At 39.4% G+C, this 25,261-nt stretch overlaps 1 protein-coding gene across 2 annotated transcripts; it reads right to left on the bottom strand.

Annotated features, from left to right (window-relative positions):
- Positions 1-5,064: 5,064 nt before the first annotated feature.
- Positions 5,065-25,260, bottom strand: LONRF3 (LON peptidase N-terminal domain and ring finger 3). Of its 2 annotated transcripts, XM_069015277.1 has the most exons (12): positions 24,568-25,259; positions 23,186-23,304; positions 22,492-22,614; positions 20,169-20,324; positions 18,527-18,770; positions 17,747-17,837; positions 14,375-14,489; positions 13,842-13,963; positions 13,030-13,188; positions 11,842-12,004; positions 10,897-11,046; positions 5,065-10,169 (listed from the first exon to the last, which is right to left on the bottom strand). In XM_069015277.1, exons 1-12 carry the CDS (start codon positions 25,187-25,189, stop codon positions 10,011-10,013), a joined length of 2,223 nt encoding a protein of 740 aa, XP_068871378.1. In that variant the 5' UTR covers positions 25,190-25,259; the 3' UTR covers positions 5,065-10,010. The 2 variants fall into 2 exon arrangements, with proteins under 2 accessions (XP_068871378.1, XP_068871379.1); XM_069015278.1 differs by lacking the exon at positions 20,169-20,324 and having other exon boundaries at positions 24,568-25,260.
- Between the last annotated feature and the right edge of the window lies 1 nt (position 25,261).

The raw sequence follows: 25,261 nt of genomic DNA, 5'->3' as shown, positions 1-25,261 counted from the left end.
AGGAAGTTTTAATTTTAAAATAAATTCTGTTGCTAGGTGTAAATCTCAGGTTTCCCAGGTGCAATCTTGAGGAGAGATCTTGAGGTAAAACTACAGTTTGCTCCCAACACAATATTATTTATTTCCACAGAGGTAAGGAATTCTGAACCTCAATAAACCTCAATAATGAGGTTTTGTTCATAGCCATGGCATTAAAGAACCTTATCAATGAGGTGTCCCAGTTAACTGAATTGAAGGTGGAAATATTTCCATCTGCTATTTAAATGTAGCTTCTTTTATTCTGCCAGAGACATAATAAGCATTTTGAGAGTTTTCTAACACATTGCCATTCATTTCCCCACATTGGATGTGTAGATTGAAAAGAACACAAAAAAGGAACCCTCAAACATACGCCAATAACACATGCATATTTATGCAGCCAGCAGTTCCCTTGTTTAAGGAGAATACTCAAAGAATTAAATTTCATAATTTTCTGAAATAGCAAGGACATTTAAAGAGCATCTGTGGATTGGTCTGAGTAAGTTTGTTCTGTGAATTGCTTGAAAAGAAAACAGATTCTTCCTAGGTATTGCAACAAATTGTTCCCAGCACTTCAGCTTAATACAGTAAATGAAAATTCAGAGGAAGCAGCACAATATTGGATGAACCTGCTTCAGAACATTGGCTCAGGCCACAAAGCAAGTAATTAACAAGCTGAATGAAGCATTTAAGCCCACGCCTTATCATTTATGTAACTAACCTTTGAGTTTTGGACGCACTGGTATGCTGCAGTGAAGCCTACACAGTGTTTCTTTTATGTGTGTGTATTGAGCAAACGGGAAATGCATACCCTGCCATTTGTTTTTCACATTTTCAGCACTTATCAGAGTTCTCTGGCTGAGTGATCTTATATTGCAAAAATGTACGCCTCTTGGTCCTTTTTTCTGTAGTGCAGTATGAATCTAGACAAGCCTCAGCCTTGTTGTATGTGTGGGGATGTATTCTACTTTTAAGGGTGCTTTTGAGCTTGTTTAAAGCATCATTAGTAGCACTAGAAAAGAATTAATTGAATGCCACTTTTCACCGAAGTAGGGAGCAACAAAAAGATTGAAGGGGATTCTGCAAAGTCCCTGTTTATGGAGGCAGCCTTCAAAAACAGCTTTGAAAACAAATCAGGAATGCTGTGAACCAATGAGGTCTCAAAAGACGTAGTTTCCATCCTTGTCACACATCTGTTTTTGCCATTCTGAGAAATACTGGGCATGTTAGGAATGCTGAGACTGCTGATGACAACATTAGTTTCCTACAGAGCTTGTGAGATAGAAGTGGAGTTTAACATCACCTCTGCACTTGGGAAATGAGTCATTTTGCTTATTAATGCTCTCACTTTTGTCTCTCCCTCCTGTTCTTTTCCCCATCACTTTATAACCAGACTTATTGGAACTCTTGTGAGACAAACACCATTTCTCCTTGGCGGGAGGGAAATAAAATAACATACTTAGCATGGTTATATAACACACTGCTACGCATGCTTAAAATGAGGTCATTTTGATTAATATATTTATCTGGTGTGCAGCTGTAACAGGACATGTAATTGTGATTAAAAGACCATCATTTTCTTTAGTCTCTTTGCAATAGCCTTCAGTTTTTGTAACTAATATCCCTGAACCTGATGGGAGTTAGTTGCTTGTTATGTCATAATTTGTGCCCTTGGGCTATGGTCCTAGCCCTCCAAACCTCAGAAAATCATTGTAGTGTGGAAACACAATTTCCTTTCTCTCTTCTTTCTTCTGTCAGAAGTTAGGTAAGAATTCTGCGCTAATTATGTTTATTAGAAGTAATCCAGCAACATATGCATAGGAGGAAAGAGAATGGGGCAAACTGTGGAATTCCTTAAAGTTGGAAATGTTGCTGGATGATGGAGAAAGAAAAAAGATGAGATGAGTGATAAAGCCAGTTACAGTGAGCCAGGAGAAAAAGTGGAGCAGCACGCTGCAAATGTCTCTAGTATCATCTGTGGGAATGAGAGAACCGGTAGAATCTGCTTTTGGAATACAAGCAGATGTATTTTTCTTTTGGGATGTTGAACTGCCATTCTTCAAAGTTCTGACGCATCCGGTTCTATTTCGGTTTGATGACTCCTAACTAGACACGTTAGGTGGCTGCTGCTCAGAAGCCAGCATTTAAAAACACTGTGGTTTTCTGTTCGACTCTTTCTGGCAAAAAGCTCGTTATTCAAGTACTTGCTCTAACCTTTAGTTACCCTGGTTGCATAACTGGAAAGCAGCATCCCACCATGCACTTCTGTGACCCAGTTGTGCCTTTCCAGTAGTGACTTTATGAGTTATGAAAGGTGTGTCTGCCACATTGCTACAGAAACGTTTACTCTACTGACCCTGATTTCCTAAATATTATATAGTCATCATTCACTGAGGGGTAAAAACAATGTAAAAGCACGTAAAAAAAACCCCCTAATTCCACTATGTTGAAAATCCTTGTGTACGCTCTTTAGCCCTGATAGTGTTTGGACTTATCATTGATAAAAAAAATAGTTGTAGAACTGATTTTAAAATCATTAATGCTTCAGTAATCTTTCAAAATGAATTTTAGATGGTACATCCAGTACTAATAGTCACAGTACAAATCACTGACTCATCCAAGGAAGAGCCTGAATAACAATTACTTTGTTGAACTGATTTGCAGTCTAAATTGTGATGTGCAGCTTTCACATTTTCTAGACTGTCTGCAGACTTGCTAAAACCCTTCCACATTATCGTATCATCTATTACCCTGTATTCTACTCATGATAAAACCTCCCTGTGGATGAGAATGAATTTCTAATGTCACATAGAAAAAACTGTTTATTGCTAGCATTACTTTTACAAAATCTTTCTGTAGCTCATAGAAAACACAAAAGAGACATGTGCTTGGTCTTCTTTGCCATCACATAATACAGCATAAGTCAGTTACATAAATAAAGTCACTTACATAAATAGCTTAATTCTCCTTTCATTTATATGGAATTATAAATGAAGAGCAGATCTACTGAAACAAAAGATGTTACACTGGCATAAAACTGATATTGACAGCATGTGCATGCTTTCCTTACATAGATTCTTTCAGCCAGTGATTTTTGGGCTTTAACAACTTGAAAGTGATCCTATCCTAAGAAATAAAGTATTCAGTATGTGGCAGCTGAAAGCTGGTCTTCATACCAAAGCTTGGTCTTTACATCAGTTTTCTAGTACCCTCTGTATATTAATTTTTGGTATCAATATACAATTTATCTGTGTAGTTAAAATATAACATTACTCTTGTCTAGTAAGCGTGACATAACCAGTTCTGTTGTGTAGGTTTTAGAGAACTTGGTATTAGTGACTGATAATAAAAGCCTGTTTGAAAATCAGAAAGACCATTAAAAACCCATCCCAGCCCTACAATAGTTTACTAATGCAGTTTCCATCTTCTTTCATCTGTACATGTGGCCAAGAGGCTGAGAGATGGCATTCCTTACCTTGCCCTTGGTTGTGAGTAGTATGGAGCAAAGACCAGGCAATCCATGGTTCCTACAGCAGAGGAAACTAAGAAGTCAGCACCTCTTTTGAAGATAAAAACTGTTGCCATTATACCTTTCACCCAGTCATACAGAGAACCATGGCACACTAAGAGATGTTCCAGGATTTTGTGGCATCTCATTCACGGAATAAAAAGCATATTACTGACAACATTTTCAAAGCTGTGGCAGGTCTCAGCCAGGAGCTGCCCCATGGCACACCCTTCCCCTTGCCCAGTATGGCACAGGGTCCTGATCCCACTCACAGCAAAGTCAGCACAGGGTCTTGTGTCAGGGAACCGGGGAAGCAAAGGCTGACTGGAAGCAGTGGTTTTCCTTTAACTGCTTTACAGGGTAGAAATCATCCAAAATTGCTAATGATCATTTTAATATGAAGCATTATGTAAGTGTAGATGACTTTAGCATATTTCAAATATCATTTGAATCAATCTGTGTAGGTACACTGTTATAAAATGAGGACATAGTGAGAAAGTAGTTGGGAAATATTTTGCTATCCTATATTTGGGTTAAATTTTGTTTCATATTGCATCTAGACCCCTCTTTTTTATAACTGCTCTTAAAGCTTTCAAAACCAAAGTTATGACTTAAAAACAATAGTTTAAATCAACACATTCCCAAGAAAAGCTTCAGTTTTAACTATTTACTATTTCCTGATGAAAATGCACTTCAACCAAAGCTTCCTCTGATCAGACACAAATGTATTTTGTTACATATAACAGAGGCCTTGACATGAGTTGTAGGCTCACCATAGGTCTTAGCCTGTGCCCTGGATTCTGAAGTAAATGCAGAGCCTGAACAAGCTTACATAAGAGGCCAGCAAGGCAGCCTCTTACCCCAGCAGTGGCTGGGGCTTAGGCAGCAAGTCACAAGCATGCACATCTTGCTTAAGTGACAAGGCAAAAGAAGCAGCCCATACATATATAACTTGCAAACAATTTTCAAATCTTCATATTTTTTGTAAACTCTTAATATGAGGTTTATGAATAAAGGTATTATCTAGCTTTCTCTGTGAAGTTGAGTTTGATAGCCCTATGGAATGGTCCATCACTGAAAGCAGTCCTTTCATTACCACACAGACACAGTTTATATGTGGCTGGGATGCATTCTTGTGTGAGACTGTAAATGAAAAGTACCCTGGTCATAGGTTTAAATCACAGCAATCTGTAAAGCAAACAGTAATGCATCAGAGGAACCAAAGCCCAGAGAAGTGCAGGGTAGTGCAGTAAGCCAGGCCTTCTTCAGCTCCCATTATTTTTACTTTATCACAGCAACAAAGGAAGAGAGGAGGGGAAATAAAACCAAACCCAAAAGACCCAAAAAAAGCAGCAGCACATGTTGTCCTCTTTTACAGTATCTGAGGTTTGAACAACTTAATTCCTATGGTTTGGCTTCTTCACTTCAAGTGGTGTTGTGTAACTGCAGGATCTAGGAGTTGTTCTTTGTTCCTTTATCAAAAAACAGCTCCCATGTAATATTTGTTCACCTTTGTAGTTGTTATGCAAGCCAAAGAATAAAGAACACAAAAATTTTAATTAAGAAACAACTCTCCACACAGACTTTGTTTACAACATAGTTATAAGTACATCTACAAACACATACAGGTTCTTTGGACTATGATTTTTTAAAATATATTTTATATGACAATGCAAACAAATCCAGAAAAAACCAATTACTTCAAACTTATATAGAGGTAGCTGAACAGTATTCTGTCCAGTGATATGAGAGTATAACTTTTCATTTCAAGTTCATTACAGTGCACAAAAGGATGTTTTACAAACAAATGGAATATACAAGTCCACAAAACTTTTTATTTAAAATGGCTTGATAGATATATTTCTGGCACTCTTGTAACCACATAGCTTGATGGAATTAAATTGGACAAGTATATGGTTCCAAATTAAGACATCTTACACAGATAGTCTTTTGCTCCTCATTTTTGTACTTCTCCCGTTCCTCATCAGGGAATTATAGAAGCTATTACATTGTTTTTGCTACACTTCTGCTCTGTAAACCTTTGTTCTGCAAATTGAATGTAAAGATTAAAAGGTGCATATGTTTTATATTTATAAAATATATGGCTATGACTATTAAAAAGCTCAAGAATGGCAATAACAGAATACAGGCACTTCTATGTGAGGGTTACTTTAGACCTTATGAAAATCCAACATTAGTAAGCACTTCACATGATACCTGGATGAGTAAGTCAATGTAATACTTCAGGTTTTTATTATCCACCATTTTAATCCTGTCTGAGCAGATTAGTTTCTTTCTTCTTTCAGACAATATTTATTTAGCAAAGTGTTTGGAGAGTGACTTTGCTCAAACTACCATTTTCCTATAGCCATAAGACTTTCAGTGGTTTACTGGGCTTTGGAATAAACCCCAGCTCCTAAACTATGTGCTGCACTAGTTACAGGTTCAGTTGTGAATTAAATGAGAACTAAGCAGAGGTTGAAAAAAGGGACTGTGTTCATCTGATGTAGGACTCGGGGGAAACGGGGAGCACTACCCTAAGTGCATAGTCCATGGCGGTTTTATGCACAAAAACCCTATAATTAATATTCACTTTCTTCTTTAAATAAGTGTTTGTGAACATGTTCTCCATTTCTAAACATTGCATTTAAATACAACTCCTGTCTGTCATTGATTTAAACACCAAGAAAACTTCAGCACCAAGTAGAAATCATCAAAAAGAAAATTTCTCACAATGAGAACAATCAGCCATTGGAATAATCTTCCCAGGGAAGTGCTGGATTTCCCAACATTGGACACTTGTAAGATTTGGCTGGATAGCCTGCTGGACCATCTTGTCTAGACCATGCTTTTGCCAAGAAAATTTGGACCAGCTGATCCTTGAGGTTCCTTCCATCCTGGGATTCTATGATTATATGAAAAGATCATCTAAAACAGAACTCAACTCTGTGAAGCTCTTTCTCTACAGCACAGATTAAGAGAGACCTGCTACATCCAAATCCACGTGCTTTTTTTTTTAGACTAAAGCAATCTTTGGATTAGTAAATCCATGGTTGAGGTGTTCTGTCAGTAAGTAGTCATACAGGACAGAAGGATGGGCTGAGCAACACATCAGCCATTCAGTCTGACAGCTGGTATCTCTTATTGCTACAATATAATGGAAGACATCAGCACTTAAAGTAATTACAGAAAAAAAGCAAGAGGAACTTCTACAACTAACACCAGAATGTCACTTAAGACTTAGCTTAAAGGCCTATCACACCATTTTGTCATTTCATTATTAAAATTACTGAACTACTGTCTAAGCAGCCTATGCATTACTTATGCCCCCACAACGATTAATCAATACTTCTGACCACACAGCAAATGCAAGTTTGAGTCATGATTTGGTTTGTTCGTCTTTTTTGTTTTTAGCAGATGAGCAAGACTGGTTATAAAACTGGCTTTGGTGTCTAGAAAAATGCAAGCAGCCTAAATAAAATACTCCCCCCCATTAGCATTTTATTTGATCAATGCTGTTTCTATAATTAAACTGAAGGTATTTTTAAATCGGTTCAACTGTTTATTCATGCCTGTGATAAATGTTGCATTTACATCCTTGTACTTATTTATGCAACTGAAAAAATCAGTGATAGTGTGGTATACCTAGATTTTTGTGGTTTTAAACATCATTACTGAAACTTTACCATCTCAACATAATGAAGGCTAAGGGTATTCCTTCTCCAGTTTTTCCTTGACAAGTTTGTGTTCTCTAGCAAATATCTTTCTCAGTATTTTCATTTCTGATGGAATTTGTAGACTTTAGCCATTAGTCTAGGATGTGTGTGGCCATAGGGCAGCCCCAGAGAGAACGCTATTGTACATGTACAGATGGAATTTTGATTTGTTGTGCATATGCACATCACCTGTGTGCATTACATGCAGTAGGTCCAGTGTTTCCAGGTTGCAACAAATGCACTGGGCATTCACAATGCAGGGCATGTACACAAGTCTCTGCTTAGGAAATTCTGGCAGCTTTACTCAAGGCTAATATTCAAGGCAGAAAAGACAATATTCATTTTTAAAATCAAGGATTCTTTCCACGACAGTTTCTAAAACAGTAAAATAGAATGAGTATGTAGAAGACAAAGCATGCAGGGTAAAAAAATAATGACATCAGTGAGAAAAAAGTTTAAATAAGATATTTAAGGTCCTTTTCTCACAGATAAGAGTAACAAAAGTGGAAGCTTTTTTTCCTGTGGGAGCAATATGAGACCCTTATGCTCTGTAATAGTGCATAATGGCTTGTGGAAGAATTGCATTTAATGCAGTTTCACTTCCACACAAGTAGAAATCGCTTTGTTGTTGACTTACGAAGACAAAATGCCATAGCAGGTGTCAGCCACCATCACTTGGTACTGTTCAGAACATGTAGGTGTTTTTATACATTGTTTACAGCATGCCAAGTACCACCCATGGAGGAAGTGCAGCAATCCAGCAGTATGGAAGGAATTCATAACATTTCTAAAGTAGCTCAATGCAAACAGGATACAGATTCCATGAGCACCACAAGGGTGAAGCATGTTTGTCTTCCATTTGTTTCTTTGGTACCCTTATTAAAAAGTTCTAGAGAATTTAACAAAATGGGAACAAAGGTAGCTTTCTGGAAACATAACAGTATGGAAATTACTTTTAACTAATAAATATTCTGATGAGATAATGGAAAAGCACACAAAAATTATATTAAATTCTACCACATTTTTTTCATAGAGGCATGAAATGGCAGAGCACTATCCTGGGTAAAAAAACCAAATAAATTTATAGCATTCCACAACAGTCTCACTTCATTCTAGTTTTTGCCACTGAAAAGGAAAAGAGTAGCTTAGAATAAAAGGCCCAGTTTTGCTCACATTGAAACCAGTGAAAGTCATAATCAGATGGAGGTAAGAGCAGTCCCAGAAAGTGGTACACTGTAAGCAATAAAAGCAGCAAAACAACTATATGAACTGTTGATTTAAAAAAAAAAAAAATCAAAACCAAGATACTTCCTGTTCTCATTTCTGCCCTATTTTTACCTGCTTTATAGCTAGAAGTAATCATGCTAAAATTCACTTGCTTTCCTTGGGAGATAACTATTATTAGCAATGCTACCCAATCTCTTAGGAGAAAAGTAACGGCTGGGTAGAGATTTGAAGCTAACAGAAACCTGAAGATTGGGGTGAAATAAATAGCATTTATTACAACATATTCCTTCTTATGTGACACAAACTGCCCTCTGAGTCCTACAGTTCAAAATAACTCCCCCCTCCCCCTCCCATAAACACACACTCCAAAGCCAAATCCCACCAAACAATTAAAAGAAATAAAACTCATCTTAACAGCAACAAGAGTTGATGGAAAAAAAAGAAATCTATGTATTAACCTACAATGAAATGACACCAGTACTTCCAGTTTTCTCTAGGATAAGCCAATTTTCATATACTGCAGCTCTTTCTTCACAGTTGTTTGTAGCCATTGTCCATTTTTGAAAGAAGGAGTTCAGATATAAATTCAACTTCAAGTTACTCTGTTCGGTGAAATATTAGGGGATAGATCCTTCTGTTACCACTATGGTCAATTCCCACTGACATCAACCACCAGTACTTGAATTTACCCAAGCACTTAAACACTTATGCTTAAGCAGATGCTTGACTGTTTGGTTGTATCAGGAACCTCACCACAAGCATAGGATCAACCTTCAACAGCTCTGCTTGAATTAACTCAGACAATCTGTGTATTCAAAGACTTCAAGGCAGGATGCTTTGAGGGGGTTCTTAAGCTACGGTAGAACTGGGGGTAAGTAGAAAAATATTTGAAGTATTTGAACACAAATAACTGAAAAATTAACAAAGCAGTTGCTTGTGCACTGCTAGAATCATAATTTTTGCCCCCAGTCATAAATACAGGGTAAAAACACTATAAATAGAGCAGCTCACTTTCCTTTAGTGAATGAACACATAAATAATATACACTTTGAAACAAAATCATAGTGCAAAAATAAATTATCAAACAGAAGTTGTGAACATTATTTTACACAATGCTATATAAAACCTGAACCATTTGAATAAAAGACTTTGCAGTTCACTGAAATAATGCATTAACCTTATTGTTTCTGCTTCACATTAAACTGCACAGTTTATCTTTTCCACTAAAAAATAAAAATAAAATAAATTAAAAAAACCCTTAAGATTTTTAAAAGGTTTATGGCAAACAAGATCACTTTTTGTTCTATCACATTTGTTACTAATTTAGCAGTGCAGTGATTGAATACTCATCTCAGTTCCAAATGGAAACTATTGAAGTATCCATAAACATCCCCTGCTCTTTATAACTCATTCTCTTTGAAATTCAGGCTCGAAACATCCTGACACTCAAATCTGTAAGACATTATTGCAGTTAGATGAAGTTACAAGAGACAGTCTGCAGTCAAGGACTGTGGGAGATTTCCCAGCTCTGCTCCTCACCATCACCGTGATCTTGTACGAGACATGAATGTAAGGACACGTCTGATGCCATTCAAGCGGTCTTTGAGGGATTTCATGGCAAGGAATGGCAGCTGAGCTCTGTTCTCAAGTGGAAGGACAGCCAGGACCCACCAGCACCAGGCTGGCCCATTGGGGTTAGCCTGCAGTCAGTGGGAAAAAAAAAAAAATTAGAAGTCAGGATTCATACAGCTAGTAAGGTCCTATTCTTGAGGATTTAACTCTGAGAACACAGTTTTTGATAGCAATGTAGCAAGTAGATAATTTCATTGCCAGCCTAATGGCTTGTGATTACAGGTCGGCCTGAAACAGATTACAAACAAGTGGCACCTTTCCTAAAAATAGGATGTAAAAGGCATTTCTATTACTAACAACAATGCATAGGCTGGGCCTTCTGCATTTTTTTAAATCTATTTTTCCCATATGTTATTACTGACTCAGCTCTTTAGGATTCCTGCCTTCCTTCTCCATACTTTATGACACTACTTCATATTTAGCTCTTGTTGTTATATTCTGTTATTTTAGGACCCCACCATTTGCAGTCCTTTAACAAAAGTAACAAGTTTCCAGTTGCCTATTTACTTCTCAGTCATTTAATTGGGGAAGTAGAGCAGGCAAAAAGGCAGTTCAGTCTCCTGGGATTAATGCAGTAAGATAAATAGTCTCAGAAAGTTATCAATATTAAATACGAGCTTTTTCTTTGCAACTGTGCTACCACAGGTGTGTGGCAACAGAATTTAGAGGCTCAGTTTATGTGGGGTAAATGCAGAGTATTCATATTTTCATCTTAGAACACAATGCCTGCCAGCTTATCGGATATCCCTGCTATTTCTGTCTCTAAAAGTTACATAAGCCACTGATTCTGGATACCTGTGGGTCAGGATCCTTAGCTGGCATTGGACCAAAATGACTGAGAATTCGACTTTTGAGTGCTTGCTTGAGGGAGTTAAACCACATATAAGCCTGATCATAGACAGAGTCATGGAGAACAAGTAATGCAACATACTCTTGTCCTTGTACCTGGAATGAGAAATGAGAGGGGGAAGGTTACTGTTAGTTCAGTCTGCATGCTGGGGAAGGCATAGCATTTTTAGGATTTTCTGGAGTGGGTAGGGGAAAGGAAAAGGAAAAAAAAAGCATGCCAGAAAAGTTCTGGGATAAATACTGAGAGCTCATTTGGTGTTTCCCCTTCTGATGCCCCTCCCCTACCCAAATTCTTTACTTTACCAGTATTCTAAACCAAAAATACCTATTTGTAGAATTAGCACTTTCTGGATTGTTGTATGAAAAAACCTTTACACAAACATCAGGTGAAAACGGAAAAAAGCTGATGCAAAGCTTTTTTAAAAAAAGGAAAATCAGTAGAGTCTCAGAGTAGACATTTAATCTTCCCTTTGCATACGAAAAGCTCTTAAGAATTAACACAAGCAATTTTGAAGGTTATGGTGCACCCAATACTGCTGCTTCTTACCTGAATGGAGATTTTCTAACTGGCTTCCATAAAAATGGTGTCAGATTCCCCCTCTACCCTCTTATAAATTGCAGTTATTCTGTCCAGAAGAGCAGCAAGATCTCGTCCTGGATTCACTTAATCTTGTCCTCTGATAAATACCTCTAGGAAACACTCTTCAGTACATGGGCAGTGTGTGTGCATGCATGTGCTAACTCTTATGTTTCCCACCTTAACTATGAGCAGTTATTAAATACCACAAATTTGGTTTATTAGAAACTTCTACGAAGAAAGAAAAACATAAAAACATACATGCTTAGAATTTCACATGTAATATGGTTTAAATGAAATATTTCTAAATTTACCTTTTGATCCTCAATGTACTCAATATCTGCTGTATTATATCCATCACGCTGGCTGTGCTGGATCACCTTAAATCTCCTCTTGCCAATGCTGTCTACAACAGAGCGACCATCAGCAAAGAATTCAACATTTCTTATCTCCAGAATGCAGCCATAATCTGCAAACCTATTGAAATCAGAACAAAAGCAAGTAAACAAGTCTTATTCTCTCCACCCTGAGTTCCACAGAGCTGCCATACAGCCAGTCCCTACCACAAAGGTATTTACCAACGTCAGCTCATTTCTATTGTTCATAGCACTGACCTGCTGTAGTTCAAATTATACCACAATTGTTTGCAAAACTATCAGGAAGATCCAGACTGTCTAATCTGATTAATGCTAACTGGATGTTTTGGAATACAGGGAACATCTTATGAAATTGAAAGTTATACAGCTCAGAAGCACACTTTCTCCATAATCCTAATATGTTCAAGTCAATTTGTACAGAAGGACAAGTGCAATTCAGAATACTAGCATTATGGAAGGACTTGGAAATCTATGAAGAAAAATGTTTTTGCACAATTTCAGCAGATTTTACTTTACTTTGCAGGTGGGTATTTTCTGCAAATTGTACTTTTCACAGTGTACACATACCCAGTAGGTTTACAGCATAAAAAGAAGGGAAGAAAGCTAAACAGAGAGTCACACATTGAAGAAAATTACCTAAGACTAACTGTAAATGGTTCAATGTAAATGCTCAGCCAGTCCTTATGAAGGTCCTGTTATACGTCTGCAGTCTCCACTATATTCAGAACAGTGACAATATAAAGAGATCCCATAATTTAAAGGAATTAAGCCCAAGAACACACCTTACACTGCCATTTCAATTTCTTGTGCCAAAACATTCAGTAGATTGGAAAGCAGCAGAAAAATACACTTTCTTTTCATGTGTTAACAGGAGGTCTGCAGCTCAATCACATATTACACACGTTCAGCTATGAGTGTTTTGAGAGAACAGACTGTCATATTAGTCAGAACCCAAGTGCCCAAGAGAAAAACTTCAGTCTTCTCAATGTCTTTAACATGCATGATTAGGAAGAAACTTTCTCTACTGGAAAACTACCACAGGTATTACAGCCATGGACCTTTCTGCACCTCTCCACTGGCTCAAGACTAAGTGGGTACCTTACATGGTCCAAGCTCTTCACTCACCCCTTGACAGGGTCACTGATGCACATCCCAAACTGTTTGGTGCCAGTCTCCATGCACCTCCGGATCATCAGCCGATAACACGGCTCAAAGATGTGCAAAGGACATGGGACTGTAGGATAAGCCATCGTGCACACAAATATGGGAACATTCTTATTTAGGCTGTAAGAAAGAAAGGAAGGAAAAATCAGATATGCTGTTTTACCACACAACTGACTAGGTATAAAACACGTAGTAACATATTTTTTTTAATTATGACATCTTTAAATAGAAATTATAACATCTTTAGAATAAAATTTTAATGAAGTAAGTAAAAGCTAAAATTATTTTCCCTTTAACTGACTAAATACTCTAGAAAATTATATACTACTTAATAGCAGACAAATTTTTCATTAATATTTCTTGATTTGCTAGTAAAAGCATTATTGTATCTCTAGTACTGCTTTTATTTATTTCCCTTAATCCCGTTTCTTCCCTACCCAGTATATTCCAAACCCCATCCTGTCAGACTACTTCTACCTATTGTCTCACTCTGTGTCGTTCATAGAGGTCCACTGAAAGCAGGCACATTGCTTTTTACTTTGTTTGTAAAGCAACCTTCTGGATTTCTTCTACTTCTCTTTATTGTTTAGCACAGTGTCCAGTTTTTATGCTCACTCAAGCACGGTTTCACCTGGACCCTGTTCTCCGATATCACATGATACAGAGAAAGAAGCACCATCAGCATCTCAGCTCGTGTTCCACAGCAGCCAGAGCCATTCACAGCCAACAGCAGCAGAATTAGAGATGGGATTTTACATAAATGGATTACATACTTGGAAAGCTCTGCTATTTCCTCTTCATAAATCTTCCTCCTTTCAGTGAGTTCTTCTGGAAGATATCTGGCTATAAGCTCCTCCATTAGCACTGTTTTACAGTATTTCCTCATAGCCAAGCACTGCAGTAAGAACACACACAAGCAGTTAGAGAGAACATCCAGCACATCCCAGTGTATGGTCCCTGTGCAAAGGGAGTCATCCATTACCCTCATTTACTGATTTCTGTGATTCTATCATCTGTTAAACTTGCCAGCGAAGAGTCAGTTTTTTAACTATTCCCTGTGTCACAGACATATACTTAGGAAATTTGGAAACTAAAAATCACCTACAGATTTTTTAAGTACAGGCCTGGTCCTAAGGTTTGAACAGAGATTAGCCATGCTTGGCCACTCACAAGAGCATTTTAAAAGTCACATTCTTCTTGAGTTATGCAGTATTTCTTTTGTGTTGGGAAATATCAAGGCTGTTTGCAAGTGAAGTCATTCCTATCACTTGCATTTGAACTGATGCTGAAAAAATCCAAGGATTACCTCTGAGAGCCCTTCCTTGCACAGGGGACATTTTGGGTTGTGATCCAAGCATCTCTCCAGACATTTGAGACAGAAGGTGTGTCCACAAGGTGTAGTGACAGGTTCATAGAAGAGCCTGGATTGGAAAATCCAAGAGCAAAAAGACAACAATATCGTGTACTAAAGTAAAAGAAAAAAGTTGCTACCAAAAATAGCTGAATTCATTCACTAACTTAACTACTGACTACTGCAGGGATAAAGTTGCTTCTTGCTTTTAATTTCTTCAACCAACTTTTGTATTTATTCAGCTTACAGACTTTTTTTATTGCCACCCAACATGAAAGGCAGCCCATGAACTTTAACTTCAGTGAATGTGAGGGACAACATTGTCACGAACTTCCAACAAGCCAGTATTTAATTTTCCTCTGTGTGAGAAATAAAGAGAACTAGAAGTTGGACCATCTGACTTCACTAATGAAATTGAGCAATGCCTACACAACTATTACTGTGGAAATGTTATGATTACTTGTATGTGTAGAGCTAAGCACAAAATACCTATTTGCAGTAATAGCCCACATCAGTAACAGCAATAAACAGGGACTTGGCAGCTCTGGAATAAATAGTGGAGCTCAAAGATTCTGGAGGTCTTTCCAACCTAAAAAATTTTATGATTCCATTATTGCCAGCTCTAATAGGCATTCCTCTTTTTTTTTTTTTTTTTGGGGGGGGTGGGGAATAGAGTTTTTAACCTTCAAGTGACTGCTTTTCTGGAAAATGAGTGTCAGGAAGTTCATGCTTCCTCTGGAAGAATATTTAAATATATAAGGCCAGGTCTTCAAAGTATCATGGTACCTATTTCTTTACCTGTTTCAAATACCTCTATGACACTTATTTTCATGTAAAGATTTTTTTCCTTATTAGGATTATGTGATATTGCAAAGTCATGATTCCTTGACAATAAGGACCTTAAGGAGATGTAAGTAATATAGAAGTTTTTTAAAAAATAGAAATAATTCAAAACTAGAAACTAAATTGTCTGGAACATACTGTATTTTACAACATATTGTCTAAGCATTTTAAGGTCTTTAATATTAGTTCATTATAATTTAAGTGAATTAAGAATTTTTCTTTAAAGTATTAGTTTATCAAAACAGTACACTATGTTCTGTTAAACATGGGGAAATTACAATACATAAATCCATGTTTATTAGCATCTTTAACAAGATGAGTGTATTTAAGAATGTAATTGGCTTTTAACAAGACTGCTGTAGAGAGCTTATTAAATGTCATTTGTTACCAAAAACATTGACATTTAAGCAATGGAACATATGAAATAGTATCTGAAATGCCACACCTATCTTATTGCAACTTGACAGTGTAACTGAAAACACTTGTTAATTGTTTCACAAACAGAAACCTCACTTAAACTATGCAAAACACTGAATTCTACCCCATGTTCCAGTAAGTACTGCATTACATATGTAATAATTTAGTAGGGACTGACTTAGTCTGAAATGTAGCATAAAGACAAGATGCTCCTGTTAAGATTCCTGAGTCTGCCCTAGCTCTTACAAAAGCCAGCAGCAGCTTTTCCTAACAACTCTAAGAGGACCTGGACAAGCTCCATGATTTGCAGAAAGAAACACTACACATCAAGATTTCTCATGACATTATTTTGAGCTACTGTAAACAGCAGAAACTAAATGGCAGCAGAACAGTGCTTCTTCTTTGCTCACCAATAAGTTGCTTTGACTACTTTGTATTTTCTGCTTGCTGCTGGAGCAAAGGTAGATCAGTAACATTTTGGCCACTTCATCAGACAAAAAGGTTAATAACAGCTCCTGCAGTTAATTGTAAACAGGTCACTAGGTTACTAGGTAATTAGCCCAAAGTACCTCAGGAACCAAATCCCCAAAACACTTCTGAAGCACATGACAGGAAATAATTACAATCAGTCTGCATAAATAACAAGAAAGATCTTATGAGAGCTTTCCTGAGCACAAGCCTTCCTTGTGCAGTGATGTTACAAAGCTAACATCTTTCTGAAGACAAGGCCCGGATTTGTGACTGCAATTACAAGTGCAGCACCTATACCATCCTCTATACTGTAAGGGAATCAGTAATTCTTGGGCTAATTCCTTTACAAATGTATTGTAGTCTAGCTCTTTCTGATTTAACATAGAGGATGAGAAAGCAGGACTAATTAATTTTATTTAAAACATCTGAAAAATGCTTTGTGGACATGATGATAAACAAGCAGAATCACTAAACCATCTAAGTTTAATTGTGTGGCTTTCTGTTAAAGGAAAGTTTTGCTCTTTGCACTATGGAGTGTTTTGACAGCTGCATAAACTTCTGGAACATATTTCAGCTGTAGACTGGGAGAGGGGGCAGATCTGATTTGTTCCAAGTAGAAGCAAATCATACAATACAGCAGTTGGTCCTCAAAGCTTTCAGTTTGTCTGAAACAAATTGAAGTCCCGTCTTCTGCATAGAAACAACAAAATCCAGATTTCTCAAAACATAGACCTTCAAAAGTAAATCCCTAAAGAGAATATCTGCTATTTAAGAACTAAAAATTATTGTGCAAAACTAACCCCAGCATGCATTATATATAAATCTGGGTAATTAAAAAAAAAATAAACAACCTAAGCAACACTCACTGCAGTGAGTGCACACCTTCCCAATATTTCTAAGTCAGTAAAAACCCCCACATAATGTATTTGCCAAACTTAAAATGTTTTGTAGAAAACAAGTAGTAAAACAGATGCAGTTGACAACTCCTACTTGTTTTACTAAGTCATTGCTGCTCCCAAGAATAACTGTTGTTTAACTGGAAGAAGAAATTGTCAAGCAAATGGAGTGACTGCCTCAGTAAAGTGAGGAACAAATCTCTTAAGCAAGAGAATTAAAACATGCTCTTGTTTACTCGCAAGATCCTCCTATTGCAATAGCAGCAACAGAGTACTTCACATGTAAACTCAGAATATTCACTGGATGTGGTCTCTAGGTATTTTGTGCTTTCTGTGACAAACAGCTCTACAAATTCCCAGATGACAAACTGTGGGTTTGTCAGTGTGTCAGTGGCTAGGTGGGTGCTAGTGATGAGCGTAAATCTTTCAGACACCTTCACTAACTTGCTTAACCTGCACGTGCCTTTGTGTGCCCTTTCCAAAGCAATCACTAGCCCAGAGAAGATTAAAGAGTCCCCATTCATCGACAGTGCTCAGAGCTAAAGGTCTAGAAATGCATCACTGGAGTAACAGTCACAGTAAAAGCTAATTTCATATCACAGGCAAAAATAAATACCAAGTAAGCTAGAAAATCTCTAGGTCATTAAAGGGAAGAGGATACAGCTGGAAAGCTATAGATATCTGTGAGAAAAGAACACACCTCATGCACAGGGAGCAGTCCAAATCTGATGGATCCACAACTTCAAATGGAATATGTTGTCCAGTACTATTTCCCTTAGTATCAACTGTGTCTATCAACAAGAAAAAAAAATGATAATGTAATTAAACAGAACTATGCAAGCACAATGCTATCTCATGTATTTACACCAGCATATGATGTTTAAATGTGTCTCGTATATACTTGCAACTTACTGAACCATGAAGCATCATTAGAGTAATTTCTATGCAAAGCTTCAAATTCAGCCTTGGCACAAATCAGCACATCTCCCCTTAATTTTGGTCACACTATACCCCCACTTACCGAGGGTTCAATTTGGCCTTGCATTAGCAAACAATGTCAAAACACTTTTTGTTACTGCTGAAAGTCTAAAGTGAGACAAATTCTTCTCTCATACCATTGTAAATATCTCCCACAGCATGAAAACAAGGCCAGATATCAAGAACAAATAGAGTTTCTGCTTTTAAGCTTTTTAAATTGTTATAGAAAGTGGTAAGACCATGTGCAACATTGATGTTCTTTAAAAGATTCGAGCTCTGCTGAGAAAAGCACATGACCCAACCTTCTTTGCCCCTTTTTAGACTTTTTTCTCCCTACACACAGGAAAGATTCCACATCATGCATGCCTTAGGCATGATTAGGCAAAAGAGAAAATACAAAAGGCAAAGTGTAATTTGGTCCCTCTTTGTCTGGATCTTACAAAAGAAAAGGTTCCATGGATTGCATGCCACGGAACCTGTCCTGTTGTATAATTAAACATACCTTTCTTCATCAGTTTGCAGGGCACCTCAGCATTTCGCATCTCCTCAGAGCAGCACTTCCTTTTCAGGAGGCTGCATTTCTCAGAGATGAGAAAAGTAGACTCTGGCATGGAGGTGAATTTGTTCTCCTCCTCCAAACAGTCCTTTTTGCTCTCTGTAATTTGTATAGATTTCCTCAAACTACCAGAAGTTGTTACATTTGGTTCCTCTTGAATGGAAAAACCCTTTTTCTCTTCCACATTGACCTGTGTGAAGAGAGGACTGACATTAGACCAATCTTCTAACAACTTGGTAAGGAAAAAACTCAACCTGTCACAAATCTTTAATATTATGGATCACCAGGAAGGACTTTGTAGGTCAAGAAGCAAGAGTCTGAGAATTGCTAACCCTAATTAAAAACCCCAAACCCCAAAAAGCGAGCAACAAACAAACCTGATTTCCCCTCCCCACCATTGAGTACTTTCAGCCTTTTTGTGTGGCTTTAAAGCTTGAAGATCATGAAACTGGATTCAGACAGAAATGTGGCTAGATCTCACATTAAATATATTGTTATCACTGAACCTATGGGAAAAATGCATATTGTTTATATCATGATGATGGTATCAACCAATAGAACAACAAAAACAATGTCAGTTTATTTTAAGGAAGCAGTAAAAACACACAAAATTTATAAGAGAGAAAATGCCCAGAGCTTCCTCTTGCAAGGCAGATTCCTTTCTCAGAGGATAAACCACTCAGGGTTTATCCCATTATGGCCACAGGACATCCTTTGAGCAGCCACTGTGCAGGACATCACCTGTCAGCTTTGTAACATCAACTCCCTGGATGGACCCGAAAACAAACACTGTGGATTGTGATCAGGAGCTGTGGTGATGTGTAACATGCAGAAAGATGAGTGAACTGTCCCTCGAATGGCTTTGTGAAAGAGTCATGCAAAAGGGTTTCTTGTCAGAATATCCTAACAGCTTTTCCAGAGGGCAATGTCACTGATTGTTTCTTTTCAGTCTCAACAAGGCTGCTCAAAACCTACCACTTTTGTTTGTAAGGACTAGCCAAGTTTTCTCCTAAATATACAATATATGCAAACCCCATCCCAAAGTTCAGGTTTCAGTGAAGCAGAAGTGATCCCTACAAACCTATCAATGTAAACCTCTACAGCCATTTACAAAACTACAGCTGCAAAACCAAAGTTATGAAGTAGCTAATATATCTTATGTAGCTCTACAATAACTTCTAAATATTGTACAGACTGAGTATGGGATGACTTTGTTACTGGCATCACCAGTTATAGCTTCAGTTGAAGCTCTAGATTTTAGCATTTCACAGCTTTTGAGGGCATCTAAATCCAATCTACAGAAGCCCTTTTCCACTACCAACTACCTGAAAGACTTAAAGACAATTACAGGAGTAGAACCCACTCAATTCTGACATAAAATTTATCAGAACAACAGAGGACTTCTATTAAAGAAAGTCAAATAAGGAGACTTCAGTAAGTCAACACTGTTTTGTGTGTTCTGAAACTCAGTAAAAATTTGAGAAAATGTGTCCTCCTATCTCCCAGAGGCAAAAAGGAGAGAAGGCTTCCCAATATGAACACAAAACACACAACAAATTAACAACCACACATCAGACTTGATCTTTACCTTGAGCAACCTTTGTAGGTTATGGCTGGTGCCTCCAGATCCCACTGAATTTAGGAGATTCCCCTTTAATCTAGAGTGATGTGACAACAGCTGCAGGATATCGGGTAAGTGTTCCTGAGCATTTCCCGGGATGAGTGAAAACAAACTAAGTAGAAGCTGTGATATAAAACAGAACACTTCACTGCTTAGTTCCTTCCTTGCAACCTCTAAACGAAAAAGCAAGTAAGGGAATAGCTGAAAGAAGCATCCATGATTTTGTTAAAACCATTTAAAGAGCCCTTTAAACTAGGGTAGGAACAAAAAGTGCAAGAGCTAATGCAATACAGGCCAAACAGACAGCAAGAAACATTTTCAGAGTTAAAAGAGCCCACAGAGTTATTAACCACTCTCTGTGATGTGACACACACATGCCTTTGTCCTCTTTGTCCTGCAGTTCAGGGCTCACCAGAAATTATTAACATCTTTCTTAAATGTTTTTGGTTTTTTTTGCTGCACATCAGCTTTCACTGGAGTTTACTAGTACAGAAAGCACTCATCTCACAGGCTTAATCCAAGATCAGTTGGGTAAATGTGTCTGATATTGTAAACTGTAGCTATTTTTAATTCACTTATGTGAGAATACAAAAAAGGTAGGCAGTAGAAAAATGCTATTTTTTCATTTGCTATAAGAAAATAAGTGAATCTGTTTCAAGTAGCAGCTTGAAGCCCCTTGTATGGCATAGCTTACCAGATGATTATTTAAGGAAAGAAACAGAGCTGAATAGAAGATTCACACTTCAAAAACTAATTTCAACACACTGCTGAGGTGATCCTGCTGATGCCTGAGGAAGCCACATGATAGCTGAGATTTCTATTTAAAGCCAAAAAGGATTTCACAGGATCACACTATGTCCAAACTAACACAGGCAGACAGTTAATACAAGCAGAACATCACAACTGCACCCAAAGAATTTGGTACAACGAAGTATGTCATTGTTATGCAAACAGCCTTGGAAATGACCCAGTAAAATATTGCATCATGGATCAACTCTGTGTCTGATGAGTGCCCGAGTGATTCTTTCAGTTATAAGAAGTCTAGTTTTTCTCAGAACCCCACTGCTCAGAAATTAAATGTCTTGGAAACAGCTATCTGGAGTCAGAATTTAGAAACATATTTGTTTGTTTCTGGTCTTTTTGCTCTAGTGCGCAAAAGTGTCCCAGCATGACTATGAGCACAAATCATGACACAATGACAATGAAAGACTGCATGGAACCCACTGGGGAAAAAAAAGCAAACAAAACCCTTAAATATCAGTGACAAAAAATCCTCAAAGGAGGCTGAAATCTCAACCATATATAAATGAGATAGAAATTTGATTTCACTACAACCATTCAGGTTATACTGTGATACCTTCATGAATAGAGTTTTACTGTAAGAATTCTACTGTGCCTTTAGAAAGCCTTGTCTGCTACATCACATGGAAACCCCAACTTTCCCATCCCACCAGTGATTGAGAATGGCATAAATACACTGCCATACAGGAAAATAAAACTATTATATTTTTATTGTCATAAGTAATCACTGCGACACTGAGCCTTTTAGCTATGACAACAACAACAACAAAAAGGTCAAACGTCCAAATACTGATCTACAGGATATCAGAGATTTGAGGGGTGGGCAAAACAGCCATATTCACAAAAGCCATGTAAGAATTCACACACATTGCAGGCTACTACTGAAAAAAGCCTCATTGCAGATTCTTTTTTTTTTTTTTTTGCTTATTTAGCATTAATTATTAGCAACCCTAAAAAACTATTTTAAAACTGCTCTTCCTTTGTCGACAGCTTCCTCTTTGACACCTCCTGCACACACTGACACTTGGGCAGCACAAGTGGCAGTAGGAAGAAAGCTGCTGCTCCCAAGTGGAGTTTGATGAGTGCTGCGTGTTGTGTTCTGCCAGTCAATGGCCTGAAACATCATTCAGTAGCAACTCCCCCTCTCGTGCACTCCATCACTGGTAATAGATTACCAGGCTAGGAATCAGATTAGAAATTTGAGAATCACAATAGTCTGTGGGTGGCAATTATTAACAATTCAGTTTTCCTTCAAATTTGATGATGCTAATGCTGTAACTGTTTCCACTGAGTGGCTGCTGAGTATATTTTCTTGCTATCTTTCTATCTTCAGATCAGCAATACACAACTCAAATGTAAACAACAGTCTGGATTTGTATCTCCATCCAGCTCTCTGCAGTGATGAGAGAGAAGAAAAAAAATCTTATCCTCCTTTATAAAAGGCCATTAAAACCAATTATGCAGTTCCAGATGATTTAGGGAAACTCACCTTTTGGGCCTCAGACTTGGCCATCTTGTTCCCAGTATCTAGAGCAAGGCAGAATAGAAACTCCCTTAAAGCTTCTTCTGTTTTCCCCAGATTAGCTAATGCTTGTCCTTTCCTTAGGTGACCCTGCAAGGAAACATCCACAGCTGCAGCTTTTGTCAAGAGAATATGCAATAAAACCACAGCGAAAGTACAAAAGATCTTTCTGAAGAAAGAAAAGTTAGACAGGAAAAATCACTATAACCATGTCTTACAGCTAGACACCACCAGTGTCTGGGTTTCTAAACATAACAGTTCTGAAAACTACAAGCATAAACAGGATATTCTCCAACTCATGCAAGTATGATTCTCACAGCACCTAAGCCCAACTGATCTTGGAAACATCCATTTCCCCTACATGCACCTTCTAAAATAGTCATTTTGTTCTTACAGAATGATATAAGCACAGCATTCAATTTTTAGAGATTTCACAAAATTGATATTCATCCAAGTCAAAGATAATAGCCTTAGCTTACTCTCCAGGACTAGCACTCTCTTCCTTCACCTCAGGAAGCTAAAGAATATCATGGTTAAATGTCAGTAATTGTAGGAGTTCAAGAAATTACAGGGCTTAAAGCCTCCCTCTGTCTGATCATTCTAACGGTTCAGTAGGGCAGTATCAAGGTCTTAAAAAAGTACAGCTGGAGTCAGCACTTACTTTCAACCAGTATGGTTGGAGCCTGCATGCTGTTTCTGCATCGTGCAATGCATCTTCACAAGCTTTCAAAGTAGAGTTAATCTGGGACCGGTTGCTATATAGTAAGTGGTCATTTGGAGCTGTAGGAAATAGAAAAAGGGGTTGATTAAGTAAAAAGAAGTTAGTTACATAAGCTTTAGTCCTTAATTTTTACTTTTTTTTTTAAAAATATGTTGGTGCTTCCAAGTTGCACAAACCCACAAAATATCCAGTTTTTAAATAACTATGTACTAAATTAAATCTGGAAACCTCTTTGGACAACTCCAGACAAAATGCCAGCTATATGTTATATAACTGCAGAGAACATTGCACAAATAAATGCTGAGACGCTCACACAATAAATTACCAGCACTGATTGGGGGTCAGAGGGTTGGTGGAGACATTTAAGACAGCAGAAGGAATGCAGTCATACTGTAGGGAGGAGTTTCAAAATTTCAAAATTTGTAGCATGAAAGTTTTTAAGTGAGAAATAAGGGTCTTTTCATGCCAGAGCTTAAAACACAGGAAAAGAAGGGACAGCATGAAGAATCAGGTAGCGCTACACTGATCACCAAGTTACACACACTGTATCATCGAGACACGGCGTGTGCTGGGGGGGGAATGCTGGGCACTTTTCTTGGGAACACTTTCATTTAAGTGAAATGCTTCCCTATAATACCTTGTGTTTAACTTCCACTCATTACTTGCAACGTGCAAGTAATAAGTGAGTTACTTTTCCTCAAACTGCATGAGAAGGACCGCATCAAAAGTTCTCCCTGCACAGCCCCGCAGGCGCTCCCCGGCGATGGGGCGGGAGAGCCGGGCCGGGCCGGCCGGGGGTGCAGGACAAGCCCGATGCCCGGACACGCACCCCCGCCGCTGCCTTTGCGCTCGGCTGCGAGCGGCTCCTCCGCGCACGGGGGTGGTCGGCGGGGATCCCCCGCGCCCAGAGCCCTTCCCAGGGCGCGGCGGGATGCCCAGGGCGCGGCGCTCCGCTCCCTCCCGGCTCCGCCAGTTACACAACGGCGCCGGCCGGGGGGAGCCCAGCCGGACCGCAGGCTCGGGCTTATGCAACCGCTGCTCTCCTGACCCAGTTTCGCCGCGGGCTGAAGAGCCGCGACCCCTCCCTGGGGCTCCACTCCGGGGCTGTCCCGACACCCGCCCCAGGACCCGGCCGGGGGAGCCGGCGGCGAGCAGGAGCGCGGCTCAGGCACACTCCCGGGACACCGGAGTACTTCCGGCACAGCCCAGGGCTCGGCGGGACGAGGGGCGCCGGAGAGGCCGCCACCGAGCCCCGGCCCGTGGAAAGTTATCTCCCCCCGGGGCGGAGCCGGGGACTAGCACCAGGGAGGGGAAGCCCTTACCTAGGCTGACCGCTTCGTTGTACTTCTGCAGGGCGGCTTGGAGCTTCTTCTCCTTGTAGAGGAGGTTCCCTTCGTGCCGGAGCTGCGAAGCCTTCACTTGGCAGGGGAACCACTTGGTCAGCAGGTTACTGAGGATGACATTGACCCGCAGGAGTTGCCCGGCCGCCGCGCCGCCCGCCTCCTTGCACAGGACGCAGCGGGACTCGGGCGCCCGGTCCCTTTCCAGGCACTTTTTGCAGAACGTGTGTCCGCAAGGCAAGGAAACGGGCTCGAAGAGGAAGCCCTGGCATTTGCGGCACCTGAAGACGTCCCACTCGCGGGGTGCCGCGGGCTGCCCGGCGGCGGGAAGCCCCTCTTTGATCCGGACACTCTGCGCCAGGCACTCCACCAGCTTCTCCAGCTGCTCGGCGCGCAGCTGCTGGTGGCGGGACGCCAGCTGGTACAGCGGTAGTGCCTCGTGCAGCCGCCCGCCGAAGGCCAGAGCGTCCGCCCGTCCGAGCAGCACCTGCCACTCGGGCCCCAGGCCGCCGCCCGGTGCCTCCAAGTTCTGTGCCTGGAGAGCCCCGGCCGCCAGCTGCAGCACCAGCTGGGGCTCAGGGCGCGGCGGCAGGTGCGAGCCCATGGCGGCGGCTCTAGCGCGGCGGGCGGCGCGGGACGCCGGGGCGCAGGGGCGCGGCGCGGCCCCGCCGGCCCA

Source organism: Aphelocoma coerulescens, chromosome 4A, assembly GCF_041296385.1.
Source record: "Aphelocoma coerulescens isolate FSJ_1873_10779 chromosome 4A, UR_Acoe_1.0, whole genome shotgun sequence".
Classification (NCBI taxonomy): domain Eukaryota; kingdom Metazoa; phylum Chordata; class Aves; order Passeriformes; family Corvidae; genus Aphelocoma; species Aphelocoma coerulescens.
This window is presented reverse-complemented; position numbering and strand designations above follow the sequence as displayed.